Source organism: Castanea sativa, chromosome 8 (genome assembly GCF_040712315.1).
Source record: "Castanea sativa cultivar Marrone di Chiusa Pesio chromosome 8, ASM4071231v1".
Lineage (NCBI taxonomy): Eukaryota > Viridiplantae > Streptophyta > Magnoliopsida > Fagales > Fagaceae > Castanea > Castanea sativa.
Genome location: NC_134020.1, coordinates 10,610,938 through 10,632,062, shown reverse-complemented (window position 1 = coordinate 10,632,062; position 21,125 = coordinate 10,610,938). Strand labels below are relative to the sequence as shown.

The following is a 21,125-nucleotide window of genomic DNA, read 5'->3' as shown; positions in this document are numbered from 1 at the left end:
ATCATCATTAATGGTATATATTGCGGAATCTTTCTTAATTAGAATTCTATTCATATTAGGACTCTTTAGAATCAATCGTGAGGCGCAAGTTGTTTCCACTTAAGAGTTCTTGGAGATCACTTAAATACTAGGGGATGACACGTGGCCCTTGGATCCGTCCACCTTGTATCCGTGTCCCTTGGACCCGTCCACTATCATCAAATCAGTTCTAGCACCGTCACGTTTATTAAAAGGATTCCGTCATCCCTAATTTTACACTCTTCATTTATTATTAATCAACGGAGGCCAAATCAGCCTGGACAACACGCTGAATGTCTGGCGGTACATCTTCCATCCAGACAGTTAAATTGGGCGAGTTAATTGCCCATCTTGCTAAAGCGTGAGCTACATTATTTCCTTGACGACAAACATGTGTAGAACTATGCTTAACAAAAAAAGAAGCTAAACATCTAATGTCTTGAATCACATGTCCATGTAAAGCTAAGGATGGATCAGTGCTATTAAGTTCTCTGTAGACAATGTCTGAATCACCTTCGATGATAACGTTTGCAAGGCCAATCTCTAGAGCCAACTCGACTGCTTTCCTGGCTGCCATAGCTTCCACTTGGGCCACCGTTGTTGGAAGAGGGACCTGCTGGGACAGAGAGGCCATGACCGCTCCTTCTGAGTTTCGGGCAACTACTCCTATGCCGGCTTTTCCTTGTTCCGCAAAGATCGCACCATCAATAGCTGGAGGTTTTCACTTACTGTCAACCTGTCGAGATTTTTCTGCTGGTAATGGAGGTCTATGCTAGAACTCTAATAGGAGATTTTTAGTTGCTTCAAGAACTTTTCCAGTGGGTAGACTTGCTTCCTTGATTCATATTTTATTTTTACGGTGCCATACAAACCTTGCCACTGTAGCAAAGAGTTCACATTTTGATGATGATTCCCAACAAATTGACATGATCAGAAAAAGTGTAGATGTTAGGGAAGTCTTTCCGGATCCAACCAAAAACTGATTCCCACAAATCACGAATATTTGCTTCGGGGCCAAATAATATAATCTGGTTGGCTAGTACACAGATTGGTATAGCTTTTATTATTTGGGCTTCAGAAGGAAGGATGTGCTGGTCTATCACATGGCTGTTCCACCCTCCTAGATCATAATCAATCAAGCAATCAACTGTAGCTTCTTCCAAAAAGTAGCTCGGGGAGATAGTTCTTGCTGAATTTGAATCAGGTATCCAGTAATCATCATAGATCCAAATTTTTTTACCATCTCCAACTCTCCACAACATCGCAGGTGAAATAACATTCCTAACTTGCCAACATAGCTTCATTAAACTTGACCAAATCTTTGAATCCCATTCCACCCAAAGCTTTCGGCTTACAAAGGACCTCCCACTTCTTCCAATGGATCTTTCTCTACTCCCCTTTCTGTCCCCACCAAAATTTCATTATTAGCACCTTAATCTCATCACACAACCCAATAAGCAATTTGAAGCAACTCACTGCGAAGGTTAGAATAGCTTTAACCATCGCTTTGAGTAAAATCTCTCTACCCACTTGGGACAATAATTTTTCCATCCACCTTTGGAGTTTACTCCAAAATCTCTCTTTTATATAATTTAGGCTTGCTTTTTTATTTCTCCCAATCACAGCAGGGAGACCAAGGTAGTTCCATATTCTTTGACTTTAGAAATCCCCAAAAAATCAATGATTTCAGCTTTCAACCTCAAAGTAGTTAAATGCGCTATTCATATTGCAAAAGTAAATCAAACATTACATGCATTTTCCACGGTACAAATTACTCAAAAATGTTATACATGAGAGGTTCTAATTAACATATTAAACATATCCAAGGTGGAAAATTTAAAACAGGGGAAATGAAGCCGCCGCATGATCCAACTTGATCTCTCTACAATGTGTTACCTGTAATAAAAATAACATTGAATAGAAATTCTTGCATCAGATTAGATGGTATATTAGTTCCTAGGTACCAACCTGTGAATCGCAACAAAATTTCTATAATTACTGTATCTCTAAAAAATAAGATCATCGTATGAAATCCTCAAACAATAATATTCCACGATATACCCAATGAGCTCTAGTTCATGGCATCTCTTGTCCTTATATAAAAGCAAGATAGAAAATGGTGTTCCTATCTGGTATGTGTGTAACTTACCCAAAAAAGGAAAACCACAATGTAAACTCATTTAGACACCCACAATATAATGTCAACCAAATGCAGTCCAAATTTCATATTGATTTAACTGTGCTTCAATAATTTCCATGAATGACATAGCAACGGTTATATATGTAAACACAGCCAAATAAATTAATAAGACATATATTGCATCTTCCTTGCATCAAATTTGCACATCTTGGTGTTTCCAATCTTCAACTCAACAAACAAGAGAGTTCAATGGAATTAAATCTTCAAGCATATCACTAGTTTAGGTTTTATTGCCTCCACTTAAACTCAACATAGACCTTGAATTTCAGCATTTTTTTTTTCTTAGAAATGCACACATATGCCACCCACTCTCTCTCTCTTTCTCTCTCTCTCTCTCTCTCTATATATATATATATATATGAACACATTGGTTCTCAATGAACCAGAATTTATAGACAAAGAAAGAAAACTTCAACAACACCAGCCTGCATGCAACATCAAGTCTACATACTTAATATCTAAATGTTCTTTTGTCAGTTTGTGATTAAAGCATTGCTCTTGTAAGTAATAATATTTCATCAGATTTATCAAAAGAGCGTAACTCTCACAATGTCAAATTATAATTTATTTTATTCAATAGAGGATTTTCATCCCCTGAATGCAAGCGATATAAACAATACAGCCATCAGTAGAGTTGACATGCATTGCCTAGCTAGCTCCAATAACTTGGGTGTTCATGGGTGTGAGTGTGCAAATGTTGGAAGCAGTATTCATAGCAGTCCCTGGTACCACAAATAATAAGACCCCCTAATTTTAATGACAATATCATTCCTTGCTAAACCAATGGTTTCAATTCTCCATAGGCAATTTGGATGTGGTGCTCAAGCATCCTGCAATTCTGTGTGTGTGTGTGTGTGAGAGAGAGAGAGAGAGAGAGCTTGTTGGAATAGAAAAGAATATTTGAAATCATTTTCTACAGTATAAAAAATCACCACTGAAATTAGTTTGGAATTATGATTTGAGACTAGCTAAAATTTGTTCAAACCTACAATAATATAAGCCTTCACATGTGGCTAAAATAGGATTGGGAAGTTTACCACTCTAATGAGCACGAATCTCCTAAAATGTATGAAGTAAATGCATTAAGGATATTACTAACCAATTCCTTGATCATATGCATCATGACTCAACCGTTGAAAGAAAGGATTGAATCCCAAAAACTATGAAAAGAACTCCACCTGAGAGTGCAACCTGCAAAAATATAAAATTTGGGTGTTACAACTTGTTCACCACAACTGTCACTATAATAAGATAAATAGATTCTAAGTTCCCGAATTACTATTTGCTCAGATATTCGAGATGCCAAGCTCTTCCCACCAAGGACAGCTGCAACAGTACACAGTGCCTGTCCTCTGAGAGAAGGAAACAAACACCAATTAGATTTACAAAAGAACTGTTGAACATGAAGATTTAAAGATTATAAGACCTTAATGTCTGACTTGCTAGGACACACATACACATCACTCCTTAATTTCTTAATGCAATCTAATACAAACACACGCACAAAAAAATATAAAAAGATGGCACCATACAGACAAACAAGGGCATGAGTGTCACAGGTGGTTCTGTGCAGTTGTTGGCGTTTATCAAATTCCCATAGTGCAAAAGACTAGAAAAAAACTGTCATACAAAAGTTGAATTTTCTTCTTGTATATCTTGTGGCAAAATAAGTTGTATGTGTAACATAACATGCATGACATGGCTACCTGTACTGAATTGTCTAAGAAAACAAACAAGGCACATTGTAAACCTCAAATATTCGAGAAGTTCCAATAGATAAATGTATATATAGGTTGGCATCACTTACATAATTCCACCAAGAATAACACCAAATGGGTTCTCATCTGCAGCCAAACCTATGGTAGCCAGCTGAGAAGACAGTTAAGCTCAGTGATATATAGTTGACAAAGTAACAAGACTCACAGACAAACAATATGCATTGCCTAGGTGATGCTTGCCTGGCTCTTGTCACCCCATTCACCGAAAAAAGTAACAGAAAATGCCTGCAGTATGAGCATGATTAAAATGGTAAGGCATAAGTTAGCCATGGTTGTGTTTTAAATTTAATAATCCATAGTTATACGACCTTCAAAAAGATTGGTGAAAAGAATTGTGAGAGAAACGATCGTTTTTGCTTTTTCAATTCATCATCATCCTGCAAGGAAAGACAAAAAAAATGCTATAAATTGTTTAAACATGAAGCATGATGTATCTTATAAATTATAAGTGATGAAAGCACCTGTTACATAATGCACCAGTCACCATAATAACAAAATAAAAAATGTTTAGGACTTAACAAACACGTAAAGATCACAGGAACTTTTGAACATTTCCAACAGATAATTATCATTTTTTAGCTTAATGAAACAAATAACAACAATCACTAATGAAAACTTAGGGAGAGATTGAAAGAGGTGAGATCAACTTAGGACATTAGGCATTGAGCAGAAGATTGTGCTATGACGTACCTTACTTTTCTTTTTGGTAGTTCCTTTGTCAGAGTTCAATTCAGCATTCTAATCAAACCATAATGGTAAATTAAGAAGAGGCCTTGAGTTAAATATTGGGCATGAATCAACAGTCAGAAAACCCACCAGTTTTGCTTCAACTTCAGCGAACTCATCATCATCTCTATAGGGTGAACCAGGAATAGACTCAGAGGACATATCTTTTAGATGAGAACTCATGTGCAAGAGACAGAAAAGAAGTGAATGAATGAAAGAAATAAACATTACCCGTCATCTTTAATTCCATCCCAAAAAGACCATAGCCCGAACACAAAGAACAACAATGTTGTTATGTGATGTGCCCATTTATGAGAGATCTGCATGATTTAAGAACACAAAGCATTCATGTACATCAGTACATCCAAACATTATTAGCCTATAGTCATAAAGAACCAAAACCTAATGCCAACTTATGTTTTCAGCACAACAGCAGAACCTTTGGGCTGTTTATCAGTTACAACATCTCAGCCAACTTAGATACTGATAATGCTACTTTTATCTCATAATCCTCAAACTGATAGAATAACTAAACAGCACATTAAGCATGACAGCATGTTCATGATGCTCTCCAAGATTTAATTTAATTTAATTTTGTGAATCTTATTTTCCTTTGCTGTACTCTCAACCAATCTTGGAAACATAAATCTAATGCTTGAAATCCAACGCTATATGAGCAACAGAGAACTGTTAGAATGGCCAAATGCCACTTTTTTTTAAAAAAAAAATATTTTGCAATCTACCATTGTTTGCGAAATATTTAGCAATCTACCAGAATCCTAACCAGATTAGGAGTAGCCCAGCCAACGAGAGCAGAGAGAACAGTCATCACCTAGGAATTAACAAATGTTTCAATCACTGTGAGGCCTTTAAAATTGATCAAAAATTGGAACTGAAATTAAATTTTTTTTTTTTTAAATATATATATATATATATATATATGTATATGTATAAGTAAAATAGATGCTAAAAAGACACTTACAGACAAAGATGCGAGGCAACCAAGCAAGACAGGTCTCCTAGGGTGACGCATAGCCAGGATCTTAAAACAACCATCATAATGTTAGAAAAAGTGAAGCCAGTGGACATTTATTATGTCAAAGAAACATGAAATCAGGGTTCTAATTTCACTTGAAGAACCTTATTATAAAGCAAAATTTAAGGAAAAACTCTACATAACATAACAACATGATGCTCAGCCCAAAAATACATACAAGTACTAAAACAAAGAAAAACCATTGTAACGAATAGTCCAGTATGAACATCAGCCAATAATGTGAAGATTAATCCGCACATGCGTGTGCACTAACCAATCAGGATTCGGAAGTAACTTACTTCAAACAGTAATTCTCCACAATTATTATTGACACAACCCAAAAATAAAAAGGTCTAGCTTTATGTTCATGAACTACTGAAACAATGTCTCTGCATGCAAGTTGATTATAAGTAATTTTTTTTCATAAGATCAATTTAAATTTTTTTTTCCTGACTCCTTTGAACAAATATAGTGTAACCTTGAAAAACTCATTAAAATCACTCTCAAACTGCACTGCTACATAAACATTAGCCAAATTAGGAAACACTCATACAAATTTTAGGATATGATGTGCTATAAATAATTTTTATTAATTAATTAATATAAAAAAAATTTATTAAGTACATATTATGATTTAGCTTAAAAGATATAAAAACAAAAGCTAAAAGGAACGATAAACTTCCATGTAAGAAAGCCAATTAGAAGTACTCATTAGCTTCACAGATAGAAAATTTTCTAGAAAACAGAGAGAGAGAGAGAGAGAGAGAGAGAGAAATTTTTGTTATGCAAGATTATGTCTGATACTGATACAGTGATTAGTTTGAAGTATCAGTGATTCTTAATTACAAAAGTAACCAAAGGCAATGCATAGGTAACTAACCACTGTGGCGAAAAATGTGTTGTCGCCGACCTCAGAGAGCACAGTCATGGCAAGCGACTTGATGAGACCCTAATGAACCGATTTTTTTTTTTTTTTTGTTAATAGAAAAAATACATATATAATCGTATGAATTTGTAAGCTAACAAATATAAATCCAATATAGATGAAACAGTTGGATAGATTTAGCATGATTAATTAGTAAATAAATGATGAACCTGTACAAGCGAGCTCATGTTTGCTTTCTTCTATCACAGAGAAAACCTGGTCAGAGGAGTCTAAAAGTCACTTCTTAGAGGGTATCACCCATTCTCTACCGTGTATAGTTGACTAAGGAGAAATAATAATAAAAGAGTGGTTAACGTGTGAGCTCTACATTTTTGAAAATATTTTTTTAAGAATTAAAAAAATTATCAACATTTTTTTAATTTTTGAAAAATTATTTTTAAAAATAATTTATTATTGTGTGCCAGACATTAGCAAAATCCATAATAAAATAGCAAAGGGAGAGTCAGAGAGAGACAGAAAGAGAGTTTTTATTTTATTTTATATAATGGAAGAGAGAATTTTAATTTTATTAATGTCGGTTTGGCGCCTAATTATCATATCCTAGAATATAGTTAAATAAAAAAATAAAAACAAAGCCAGAAAGAGATGCTTTTAGGATTGGACTCTTAAAGCAAAGATTGCCAATGGGTAATCCTTCGATTCTGCGGATACGAGGATTTCCTGACAAGTCTCCTAGGATTACATGTGCATGGGAGTGAGTGAGTGCTGTTTTTCTTTTTCTTTTTTTCATGGTTCGGAAGATTTCCATTAATTTAGGACAGATTTTCAATTCCACCCTTCTTTAATCTTTTGTCATTTTCATATATTTAAAAAAATAATAAAAAAGAATCATTGTTTATAAGTAATTTATATAAAATAATAAATCATCACATTTACATAATATAATAAATCATCACCACATTTGTAGCTGATGAAAGTCAGAAAAACCTCCCTCAGATGTCCCTTCACATTCCCCAAATGCAACCTCCTCCTCCTCTTCCCTCCCTCCCTCCCTCCCTCCCCCAAAATAAATTTGGCCTCAACGTTAAGTTCCCCTATCAATGCATATGCAATAGCAACACACCCACCCACATCGCACGAATTTTCCAGATGTGCAACGGTGTTTTGAGTTCATCATGGCAGTCAGGCAGGCTCTGAATGTGAGTGAGAGATTCAACAGGTGACGGTGGACAGTTATTATTTATGTGAGAAGAAAGATAATTTGGTTGCTTCACCCTTTCTTAAGGAAATTTCGAAACTACTTCAATATTTGCTCGGTAGCTTGTACTTCTGTGAATTACCTTTTTGCTCGAAAGTACTAGCATTTATATTTAAACTTATATATTTATTTATTTATTTTTGCTAGTAAAAAGTGAAAAAAGTAATTCATGCAAGGTAATTCATCATTAAACGGTAAACCCATCCATAAGGTAATTCATGCAACATCATAAGACCATCTCAAGTAGTTTATTGCCCAACATGCAACCTATTTTATTGCCCCCATCAGGCAGGGTACGCTCGTTCCTATTCATATCTCCCTTTCAATTGCAATGGATACCTTCAGCACCATGTCAAGCAAATAAAATCAGCGAGGCTTAAAATATGTTAGCTAAGCAAATAGATTAGTGGCACTAATAAGAGAACATTTTGACAACTCGGAGATTAGAAGCAATGAAATCTTTTCATTTCACTGTCGTTTGTTAATCGAGTCAAACTTGAATAAGCAGTGGCATTTGAAACTATAAACGATTATTAGACAAGTAGCAAAGATTAGTTGAGGACTACTTAAGGATGCATCAAACCATCTTTGATTAACACATTCTCAAATCAATAATCCTAGTCAATTTTAAATTTTCAATACCAAGTATAATTATACTATAATACGGGAAAAAGCCAGATCTTCCAAAATATGGATATATTGAGATATAGCCCCATGTCTATATCACTGAGCAACACACAGGGACCTGTCATGTGCGTTCCCAACAAATGCTCTAATGTGCTACAACTAGTTCAAACTTCAAACAAAACCTTGCCAAAACAGTAGCTTTTAGATTTTTAGCCTTGCATCTTGTAGTTGTGAAGTTGGCAAAAAAAACAAAATGCCTACTCTGATTAAATATATCTGAATAGTGGCATACATCATAGCAGAGGAAAGAGGAAAATGCAATATAGTGATGCCATAGATGCCAACAAGACATTTTAGCCTTGATCTTGTATAACATACTATAGCTATCTGCAACAGTTCTTACGTGGTTTAAGTCATTGTTCTTGTAAATAGTGATAATTCATCGGATTTGTCACATGATTAACTCTCACACTGTCAAGAGTATAATTTCTTTAGTTCAAGAATCCATCTTTCAACCCCTGAATGCAAGCAGTTGTCACAAGACAAAGTCATCAGCAGAGTTGCAATGCATGTATCTATACATGTGTGTGTGTGTTCAGTGCGCACGCAGTGGGGCACGCATAAATAAAAATAATTAATTAGTAGGGTTCCCCAAAGCACAACTAACAGGACACCCTAACTAAAAAGGATCATATCATTCCTTGCTAAACCAATTTTAGCATTGTCTCAAGAGGCAATTGTGATGTGGTTTGTTAGAATCCTGCATTCTGTGTGTGCGCTGTGTGCGTGTGAGAGAGAGTCATGCTTGGAATGGAAAACAATTTTTGAAATCATTGCCCACAGCAGTACAAAATTTCACCACAGAAATCAATTTGGAATGATCACTTGGGACCAGCAAAAATGTGTTCTAACTAGCAATACATAATCCTTTCGATGTGGCTAAGATAGGTACACCGACTTTTCTCCCACCATACCACTCTAATTAGCATATTTCCTAAAACATGTAACATAAATGCCAATATATTACTAACCATTACCAAGATTATAGGCATCATGAATCAACCGTTGAAAGGAAAGATTGAATCCCAAAAACAATAAAAAGAACTCCACCAGAGAGTGCAACCTGAAAAAAGGAAAAGAAAAAGGATGTCACAAATTGCTTGCCACAACCATGACTAAGATGAAAAGATCAGTAGATTCAAGTTCCCAACTTACTATTTTCTCAGATATTTGAGCTGCCAAGCTCTTGCCACCAAGCACAGCTGCAATAGTACACAATGTTTGTCCTCTGAAAGAATGAAACACCATACTTAGATTTACCAGAGATAAACATACAGATTTAAAGACTTTTAAGGCCTTCATGTCTGACATGTTGGTCAACATGCCTACATGCACGCCTTGATTTCTGAACACTGGCAAACATGCACAGAAACACATAAGAGTAGATATAACAGATAAATGTATGGGACCATGTAGACAGAAAAGGGTACGACTATCAAGGGTGGTTCACGAATGATTGTAGGAATTATTAAATTAAACCCCATACCTCAATGCACTAGAAAATTGGTTTTATTATTTGTATACCGAAGGCAAAATAAGGTGCATGTGCAACATAACATGCTTGACATGGCTACATGTACTTACATGTATAATAAAATCAACATCACATTGTAAACACAGAAATTTAGGAAGATGTTCCTGTTTTACTTTGTTGGAGGAACCTGTTACACAAATACTAGACAAGAGGCATGAAAAGATATATCACACATTCATCATCATGTTGTGTTGGACAAATATGGCACACCTATGATCATGTTGTGATGTGTCAAACACAAACACTTCATATTTTGACTGTCTATGAGATATATACAAATATACTGCTATTAAGACCCTTGATGTGCTTAATAGGATTAAATATTTGATTTTTGTTTTTTCTCTAAAACATTATTGGAAAATCTTCCACCTCTTAAGAAATTCAAAGCATCTGACACTAGAAAATAGACCATAGATGGGGCACTGCACAATGAAGATATCCCAAATCACATGTCCACATCTTTTATATGCACATACTCACAAAATTCTAATAACATGGATAATAACTGGAAGGGGTTCACATCAGCAAGACTCGTATAAACAGAATAGATAAATAGGCATAACTTACAGAATTCCACCAAGAACGACACCAAATGGGTTCTCATCTGCAGCCAAACCGATGGTAGCTAGCTGAAAAGAAAATTAGGCTCAGTAACATATGGTTGGCCATGTAATAATGACTCACAGACAAACAATGCATTCCTTGGGTATTGCTTACCTGGCTCTTGTCACCCCATTCACCAAAAAAAGTAATAGAAAATGCCTGCAGTAAAAAAGTGATGGAAGTGATTAGGTGCAAGTTAGCCTTGCTGAATTTTACATTTAGTAATCCATAGAAATACAACCTTCAAAAGGATTGGCGAAAAGAATTGTGAGAGAAATGGCCGTTTCTGCTTTTTAATTTTATCACCATCCTGAAAAGAAAATCAAAATTGCTATAAATTGTCCAGACAAGCACGGTGTCACTGATAAGTTAAAAAGGCACCTAATTGCATAATGCACCACTCAATCACCATAATTACAACATTAAAGATGACTCAAGACTTAACAAACATGTAAAGAGTACAGAATCTTCTGGATTCCAACAGTGTCACTGCTGTTTAGCAAAATGAGATACATGGCAACAGTCACTGAAAAGAAGACACAGGAAGAGAGCAACAGAGAGGAAATCATTTTAGGCCATTAAAATGCATAAGAACGTAAAATGCTGTACCTTACTATTCTCTTTGGTGGTTCCTGTGTTAGTCTTCCAATCAGCATTCTAGTCAAATCATAAAGGTAAGTCAAAAAGGGCCCTCAAAACTATATTAGGAGTGAAATAACAGTCAGAAAACCAACCAATTTTGCTTCAACTTCAGCCAACTCTTCAGCCTCCCTATAGGTTGAACCAAGATTAGATTCCAGTACAAATCTTTTAGATACAAACTCATGTTCATGCAAAAGGCAGTAAACAAGTGATTTAATGAAAGGAATGAACCATTACCCTTCATCCTTAAATCCATCCCATAAAGACCATAGCCCAAACCCGAAGAACAAAAATGTTGTTATGTGATGAGTCCATTTACGAGAGATCTGCATAATTTACATCACAAAGCATTTAATTGGCGACTATCAAAAAAATCAGAAAATGTTACAAAATTTATATTAACTGCATTTAGTATAAGTTCAAGACACATAAGGGCTCTAACCATATTTCGACTTGTGATCAAGCCATAGATACCGATAGAAAATAAATAGGCACTCACAACAAGTACATGTTCGAGCATCATTGAACAACTCCTTATCAATTTCGATTCATTTCAAGATAAAAACAATTTAATGGGTTCAATTAATTATAATATCAAAAAGTATGGAACAAGGGAATATTTTAGTATTGGTAATAGATCGAATAAAAGAATTTCATTTTTAGACAAAAAATCTTCAAATAAAATGGAAGTGGGGGGAAATTGATGTGATGTACATATTAAAACACTAAAGTAACAAAGGGGTGAGGACCTATTTCACACAACTTCAAAAGATACATGCACTTGACCATAAGTTGTAAAGTATGTGATTAAACCTATCACCCATGACAACTGAGCTTGGATCTACATTCTACAACAAAAATAAGACTCAAAAACTTCAGCAGTATTGTTAATAGCATATATTGACACCGATATTTGTACTAAAGATCTTAGGCTGCAACATCTAGCATCAACTGTTGCAGTTCATGTACATTAGAACATTGTGCCAAGAAACAAAACCTAATGCCACCTTGTGTTTTCAGAAACAACTGCTGGAACTTTGGACTGTTTATCGGTGACATATTAGCCAGCTTAGATGTTGATTATGCTAGTACTATCTCATAACAACCAATCTGATGAAATCGATTAACAGCACTTTTAGCATGATGATGCAGTGATGATGCTCAACACGATTTAAGCAAGTTTTATGAACCTTCTTCTTTTCCTTTAGTTCAACTAATTTTAGAGACATAAATCTAGTTCTTGAAATCCAAATCCAGATGAGCAATGGAGAACTGTTATGTTGACCATTGTTAATCATGAATAAAAATATGAAATATATGTCCAATACCAAGCAAATTTGGAAAACTCTCCCCCGCCTAGAGTTTCTTTTTTTTGTTTGGGAGGTGGCCCTAGGAAAAATTCTGACGACAAGTAATCTCTGTAAAAGGGATATTGTTATAGCAGATTAGTGCTGTATGTGTAAATCAGATGGTGACACAGAAAGTCATCTTCTGCTGCATTGTCCTATTGGTTCTAATCTGTGGGCTTTTTTCTTTTGCCAAATTGGGCTTGCTTGGGTTATGCAAATTCTGTCAACTCTATGTTGGAGTCTTGTAGTGGAGTAATGGGAACATGTAGATGTGTGACAGCTTGTGGGGCAGCCCCAGCATGTATTTTGCGGTGCATTTGAAAAGAAAGAAATTAACGGATGTTTGAGGGAAGGAGTTAACATTGCCAAATCTCGAGTTTCTCTTTCTAAAGACAGTTTTTGAACGGGTATCAAAGTCATTTACTATTGCTGTTTTCTTTTTAGCCTATACTTCCAGTATATGCATTTCAGTTTTAATAAATTGCAATTGCTTTTTTTATTTTAAAAAATAAAATAAAAAGCTTAACAGAAGAAAAATCAAGTTCAATTTCATTTAGTTTGAATAGCCTAATTTATTAAATGCACAAACTGATAAATTACCACTACTTTCAAATGCTTAAGCATATAGTAAAGGATAAATTTAATCACCCCATGTATGGGTCCATGCTCTTCCTCAATAAGTATGGCCCAACAATTTAAATTTCTAACCTTCTAAATAAGAGGTAGAATGGAAAAAGTATATAGTTTTCCAACTGCAACAGAGGAAACTGCTAGGTTTAGTGCCCTTAAATCTTATTGTATGATGCTATGTATGACATTATATTGTGATTAATAAAGTTATTTTATTATTATCTAAAATGATGATAACATAAATATGGAACATTATCATATAGTACATGAGATGCATTATATGTGATTTAGTCACAGAAGAAATAAATCACAAATTCTTTGTAAATTCAAAATTGTAGTTCGTAGTCGATGATGAATTTGGGCATTTTATCTGCGAAGACTATAACATATCAACTAAGATGATTTGTCTTGATCATGAAAATGGTGATTTCTAGTTGAAATGTTGATATGTTTTAAGAGTTAAAACATATTGCACTGGACCGCTGTGAGACTTATTATTCTCCTAACGACTATCAAATGAATAATAAACTAACGACTTATATTTACATGAACTCTTAATCCTGAGAGAATAATGAACCTGATCATGAAGTGTAGGTTGTTTTGATATATCAAGAATGAAATCTAAAGTTACGGTCAAAACCTCAGTATGTTGGGCAACCACATTTAGTGTTGATAGAATATATATTCTCAAGATAGAATTCATAGTCTCTTGACGGAGATACAAAATATTCTCTTGAGATAAGTTTAATGGGTTTGTTATTCAGAATGTTAGGCCTAACTATTTTAGTAAATAGTAACTAAAGTATATATTTATGAAATTGGATTTCATAAATATATGATGAATAACTTAAAGGATTAAACCGAGTACTCAAGGATTAAAATGTAGTAATCTTCAAAATGGCAGTCTACATTTATGACTTTTTTTTTTTTAGAATCTACATTTATGACTTTGTATTACTACGAATATTTTATGAAGGGGTTGTATACATAATAAAGTCTTGGAATATAATTTATAAATAAGGCCTAGTGTTCAATTATATTTATATAGTGGTATTAAATATAATTAATGGTAACTTTGGACTTGTCAATAGTTAATAGAAAAGCCCAAGGCCCATTGGAGCTAGTGTCTTATTGGTCCCTTTTGGTCCTACTTCAAGCCACACACTAAAGCCCAATTAGAAAGGTCCAATAGGTCAACTCAATTAGATAATCAGTTAGTTATAAAGGGAGAAACATACAGAATTTTATGTATGAGTATGTAATGGTGTGTAGGTGAGTGTAAGACACTCTCTAATTCTCCCCTTGAAAACTGATTGAGAGACAACACTTCTTGGGCGTAAAGTGGAATTGAAGTGAAGATTAAAACTGTTCCCAAGTACTATTGATCTTTGTTTTGAAATTCACTACACCAAGGTACGCTCTCTTGTTCTTAAATTCTAAAACTTACATAGTTCATGTTATCGATTGCGAGTGAAGTAGATCCGTTAAATTTTCGCTACGTATGTTTTATATGCGATACAAATATGTATTTTTCCAACAAAAACACCATATACCACCTCGGTAGAATGGAAACGACTCAAACTCAGGACCACATGATGAATTTAATCACTTTGCATCCTTTTCTTAAATATGCAAATTTCAAGCAAAAATTATTGATTCTCTGATATTGACTAGTATTCTACATCAGACATGTAGCTTAATCACCATACTTAGGACAAGTAATTTTAGGACAAGATAAAGGTTAATCCTCAAGGACACGTAATTTTAAGAAATGAAACAGAAACAGAATCCTAACCAGGTTTGGAGCAGCCCAGCCAACAAGAGCAGAAAGAATAGTCATCACCTAAGAATCAACAAAAGTTTACAACACTGTGAGGCCTTAAATTTGATAAAGATCAGAAATAAAACCAATTAAAAATAAATAAATAAAAAAGGGTAATAGATGCAAGAAACAAACTTACAATCAAAGCTGAGAGGCAACCAGACAAGACAAGTTTCCTAGGGTGACGCATAGCGAGAATCTTAAAAAAACAACGATCACAATGTTAGAAAAAATGAAGCAAATGGAAACAGCATTTATGTCAAAAGAAGCACGAATTCAGGGTTCTGATTTTCACTCAAAGTAACTTACAAGAGGAAATTCAATAAAAAGTCTATATAACAACATGATGCTTAGCCCAAATATTAACCAACCATTCAAGTAAAATAGTCCTTTACTCAGAGAAATATGCACTTTATCATCACATACCCTTGAGAACACAGCATCTTTTTTTTTTTTAATATATACTTTGAATCATCAAAAAAATTTGGTAAAAACACTAGGCTCTACCAGCAAAAAGCATCAAAATTAGAACAACCTAGCTGGAATAAAGCGCAAGAGAAATGGGTTGCAGAATCAGAACATGTCTCTAAGAATAGAACTTCTCTACAGCAATAAAACCACCAGGGAAGACAGGTCGTCAGTTGCTGGATTAAGTGTTTTTTTTTTTTTTTGGAGAGGACAATTCTATATTTTTTTTATAGTTACAATGGAGGAGAGGGGATTTGAACCCTAAATGTTTCCATTGGAAACACCAGAAGGTGTCAACCAGTTGACTTACAACACTCTTGGCAAAAAATAAAATTGGCAAGTATAGAGGCTCGAACCCTTGTTCTGCTATTTAGATAGATTACACCCAACCACTGAACCATTACTATTCCAAGTAAAATTTATAGGTTGAGTGCTTTTAGCCCCTAATGTTTTAATTGAGAATAAATGTACTAGAGCCTATCAGACAACCATATGACCATCCCAACTAACCGAGACCAAGCTGGGAACGATCCTCTACAATTCGGGGTCCCATACAAAGACATCAAGACCGTTAATCATGCTCTGATCGCACGTCCTATCTCCTTAGTGGACAAGGATATAGAGGTACAAGCCTATAGAACAGATCTCATTCAAGTAAGGTCATAATAATTACAATGAGGAAGGATCTGAACCGTAGACATCTCTGTTGGAAACATTAGAAGGTACCAGTTGAGCTACAGGGCTCTTGGCAATTAAGTATAAATCAATAGAACAACAAAATATGTCGTTGGAAGAAAACTTCTCTACAGAAAAACAACCACCAAGAAAGGCAGTTTCCGGGTTAAGTGCTAACTGCTAAGCAATAGAGCATAGGGCAAGAGAAATGGATCGCAAAATCACAACACCTCTCATTGACATAGAACTTCTCTACAGCCAAAAAAAAAACCTAAGTAGGCAATTTTGACTAAAGTGTTTACCAATTGAGCATAGGGACAAGAGAAATGGGTTGCAAAATCACAACACAACTCCTCTCAATAGAAATTCTCTACAAGAAAAAAAAAAACACTAGGGTGGGAAGTTTCCAGGTTGACTATTTAACAATGGAGCAACAGGACAAGAAAAATAGGCTGCAGAATCACAAATATCTCATCAGAAGAGAACTTCTCTATAGCAATATAGCATGTTAAACAATGAGCAACAGAACAAGAAAAATGTGTTGCAGAATCACAAATATCTCATAGGAAGAGAACTTCTCTATGGCAATAAAACCATCATGAAAGGCAGTTTTCAGGTCAAGCACTAAGCAATAGAGCACAAGGGCAAGAGAAATGGGTTGCAGAATCACAACACATCTCATCAGTATATAACTTCTCTATGGCAAAAAAAGAAACCAGAAAAAATTATCAAAACAAGTAGGCACTTGATTTTCAGCTTAAGTGTTAAACAATAGAGCAACAAGAAAAGAGAAATGGGTTGCAAAATCACAAATATCTCATCAGAAGAGAACTTATTTACAGCAATGAAACCACAAGGAAAGGCAGCTTTCAGGTCAAGTGCTAAGCGATAGAGCATAGAGGCAAGAGTTGGGTTGCACAATCACAACCCATCTCTTTAGCATAGAACTTCACTATGGCCAAAAGAATACCTAGGTAGGCAATTTCCGAGTGAAGTAAAGGTTCAGCAGAAATACATTGCAGAATCACAAATATCTCATCAGAAGAGACTGCAACAATAAAACCACTAGATAGAGCCGAGGAGTAACAGAAATGAGTTGCAGAATCACATGATGTCTCATTAGAATAGGACATCTTTACAGCAAAAACACTAGGGTGGGCATTTTTCAGGTTAGGTTAAGTGCTAAACAATAGATTAAGAAGACAAGAGAAATGAGGTGCAAAATCACAAATATATTATTAGAAGAGAATTTTTTACAGAAAAAAAAAAAAAAATCCACAAGGAACAGCCATTTTGGGGTTAATTTCAAAGCCATATAGCATAGGGACAAGAGAAATGGGTTGCAGAATCAAAACACATCTCATCAGTATAGAACTTCTCTATGAAAAAACAAAAGAAAAAAAAAATTCAGCAATTTCCAGGTAAGGCGTTAACTGATAAATGCAGAATCAAAACACATCTCATCAGTACAGAACTTCTCTATGAAAAAAACAAAAGAAAAAGAAAATGTCAGCAATTTCCAAGTGAAGTGTTAACCGATAAACAGAGGGCTAAGAGAAATGAGTTAGAGAATCACAAATATCTCAGCAGAAAAGAACATATCTACAGAAATAAAACCACCAGGAAAGGAAGCTTTTGGGTTAAGTGCTGCTGAGCAATGGAGCATAAAGGTTAGAGGAATGGGTTGCTGAATCACAACACATCTCATCAGTGTAGACTTCTATATAGCAGGTAAAAAAAAAAAACCCACTAGGGAAACAGTTTTTAAGTAAAGTGTTAACCAATAGAACCGACAGCAGGCAAGTTTAGTAAACATAGAAATGGGGTGATCTGGAACATGGTCCCTCACTGTTTGATGTGGGGTATTAGGAGGGAGAGGAATGCTCGGATTTTTTAAGGAACTGAAAGATCAATTCAAGACTTGAAGACTTCTTTCTTCCAGACTTTGTTTGGGAGGATAAAATGCTTCAGGTGTTCTCTCTTTTAATTCTTTGTCCGATTTGCTTGATAGATGTAGTTTTTATACTTGTTAGTTTTGTTTGTATCCAGCTTTCCTTAGTACACGTCCTGTGTGCTTTGATTTTTTTTTTTTTTTTTTACTTGTTTTTTCTATCAATGAAGCTTATTACTTATCAGAAAAAAGTGTTACCCATTAGAGCAGAGGGGGACAAGAAATGAGTTGCAGAATCACAACACATCTCGTCAGAATAAAACCACTAGGGAAGGCAGCTGGATTAAGTGTTAACCAACAGAGGAAAAAAATGGGCTGCAGAATTACAACAGATCTTATTGGGATAGAACTTCCTTACTGCAAAAAGCCACCAGGGTAGGCAAGTTTAAAACAATTGGGTAAAGGGTTAAGAGAAATGGGTTGCAGCTCATTGGAATAAAAACCGCCTGGGTTCTGGATTAAAGTATTAACCATAGAATAAAAATTAATCGTTCAAGAACGAAGATGCTAACGCAGGTAATTACTGTGTAAATTTCAGACAATACTGTGGGATTAATTTTCACAGCCCGAGCCAGCCAATTAACAGTGCTTAGCTTAGCTACATAATTCTTATTTAAAAAAAAGAAAAAGAAAGATGCTAAGCTTTATTAAAAAGAATTCAATGTGATAAGAAAAAATAATTTTTTAAACTCCTCTGAACGAATATGTATATATATTGCAATACCTGTAATCTAATTAGAATCACTATCAAAATGCTAAAATAGTGAAAATCAATTAATTAATCATACAAATATAATAAGACCCAAAGCTTTCCGAAAAAAGAAGAGTCAGATTCCCAAAGCAATAAACAGAAGTGGCGACAGAATCAATCCAAATAGTAATAGCGTATAATACTAACCGCGGCGGCGAAAAAGGTCTTGTCGCCGATCTCAGAGAGCACAGTCATAGCTAGCGACTTGGTGAAACCCTGATTAACCAATCAAAACAACAAAAACAACGAATTGTCAAAAAATCAAAAACAGAGTAACATTTTTTTGCATAGCTTATAGGTTGATATGAGTAATTAGTGAAAGAACCTGCACGACTGAGCTCATCTTTGCTCTGAAGAAAAGAGAGAGAGCAGAGAATGAGAAACCCTAGGGGAGATTTTTGGGAGAGATGAGAGCGTGAAAGAAAGACGTTGGATATCGATTATCTCTCTCTCTCTCTCTCTCTCTCTCTGCGCTCCCTCTAATTCTGTATATAGAAGAGTCTCTGCTGCATGAATGGTAAGCCGAGAGTAGTTGAAATTTTTAAATCAGCTAAATGATTATAATATAGAGGATGTGTGCCTGTGTTTGACTTTTGTGTTCCGTGTCTCGTGCATCTGCCCTGTATTGTATCTAAACTCACTTTACCCATATAATAACTACTCCAGTTGTTACCAAAATACAATTAATAAATTAACCAAGTTACTATTTTAATTTTTATCAAATCAATTATCCTCGTCTTTTCTTTTCTTTTCTTTATTTATTTATTTTACATAATAAATCATCCTCTTATTGGTTTGTTTGTTTGTTTTATAAGTTAAATTGCAAATTGCATCCTTAAAGTTTAACAGTCTTTAAATTTTACATCCGGTTTTATAATTTAGATTTTACTTTTGAAAATTATATTTTGTTAACATCAGCTATCCATCTATTCATATTTCCTATTAGGCAAAACTACATTGTTAGTCTCTTAAGTTTACCCTATGAGCACAATTAGTCCCTCAAGTTTTAAATGAACACAATTAGTCCCTCAAGTCTCCATAAGAAGCAATATAAGTCATTCTATTAACTTCCGTAAGTGGTATTACTTACATGGCTAACTAAATAATGATCTAGCAATTTTTTTTAATCATATGACATGTTTTTATTAAAAATTTACAAAAGGGAATTTACACATAAGTAACAAATAGACCCGTTTCAAATTGAAATCCTAATCCTGACCCAATTCTAAGTCAAGACTCCATTTACAACAAACCCATGAGAGAGAGAGAAAGGGAAGGAGTGAATGAGTGATTGATGCCCTAGTCGTGATTGATAACCTAATCGCTGCGATGTTGCCTCCCTCTTTTGTAGATGGTGGCCTCCCTACTCCTCTTGCAAAAAACAGAATACAATGCCCAATTTTTATTTCAACCTAAATTTCTCTAGTCTTCAACGGAAATTGGGCAACACGAACTAAGAAGGCATTGCCTGCTAAAAGTGTAAAAGTAGAGTATGAAATCGCAAACAAAGAAGGCTACAATTAGGAGAGGGGAAGGAAATGATTAAAAGAGAATTACTAAGCGTTTGTTTGTTTTACGGGTAGTTCTATAAATTTCCTTTTCTTTTCTTTGTTTTGTTTTTTCCGGGTGTAATAGGATCCATGTGCGCCCGAGTTTAGTTGAGATATGGTGATGTATTTTGTTTTATAAGGGTAAATTGCAAATTACACCCCTAAAGTTTGAGAGTAATTGGATTTTATACCCTGAAGTTTCAGAATTTAGATTTTACCCCCTGGAGTTTGAGGTGTTTAGATTTTACACTCTAGCGTTTCAATACTTGGATTTTACCCCCTAGAGTTTAGGGTTGTTTGGATTTTACACCTCCAAATTCTGAAACTTTAGGGTATAAAATCCAAACACTCCAAAACTTTAGGGAGTAAAATCCAAACACTTCTAAAATATAGGGCGTAAAATCCAAATTCTGAAACATCAGGATGTAAAATCCAAACATTACCAAACTTCAGGGGGTAAATTCCAAATTCTGAAACTTTAGAGTGTAAAATACAATCACCCCCAAACTTTAAGGGTGTAATTTGCAATTTACCCTTTTTATATTTAATTAAGTTGCTCAG

General features: G+C 34.8%; 1 protein-coding gene and 1 pseudogene across 6 annotated transcripts; both read right to left on the bottom strand.

Annotated features, from left to right (window-relative positions):
* Window positions 1-1,723: 1,723 nt before the first annotated feature.
* On the bottom strand, window positions 1,724-19,581 carry LOC142606969 (GDT1-like protein 5). 6 transcript variants are annotated; one of them, XM_075778351.1, is made up of 13 exons: window positions 6,854-6,984; window positions 6,639-6,707; window positions 5,705-5,764; window positions 5,495-5,554; window positions 4,954-5,042; window positions 4,813-4,849; window positions 4,687-4,734; window positions 4,305-4,373; window positions 4,177-4,221; window positions 4,026-4,087; window positions 3,498-3,570; window positions 3,318-3,409; window positions 1,724-1,914 (listed from the first exon to the last, which is right to left on the bottom strand). In XM_075778351.1, the coding sequence occupies exons 1-12, from the start codon at window positions 6,869-6,871 to the stop codon at window positions 3,338-3,340; spliced, it is 702 nt and encodes a 233-aa protein (XP_075634466.1). In that variant the 5' UTR covers window positions 6,872-6,984; the 3' UTR covers window positions 1,724-1,914; window positions 3,318-3,337. The 6 variants fall into 6 exon arrangements, with proteins under 6 accessions (XP_075634466.1, XP_075634469.1, XP_075634470.1 ...); XM_075778354.1 differs by having other exon boundaries at window positions 5,507-5,554; window positions 6,854-6,983; XM_075778353.1 differs by lacking the exons at window positions 1,724-1,914; window positions 3,318-3,409; window positions 3,498-3,570; ... (8 more) ...; window positions 6,639-6,707; window positions 6,854-6,984 and adding exons at window positions 8,584-9,047; window positions 9,561-9,652; window positions 9,745-9,817; ... (8 more) ...; window positions 19,162-19,230; window positions 19,340-19,581.
* Window positions 16,117-16,301, bottom strand: LOC142608507 (small nucleolar RNA U3; annotated as a pseudogene).
* Window positions 19,582-21,125: the final 1,544 nt, after the last annotated feature.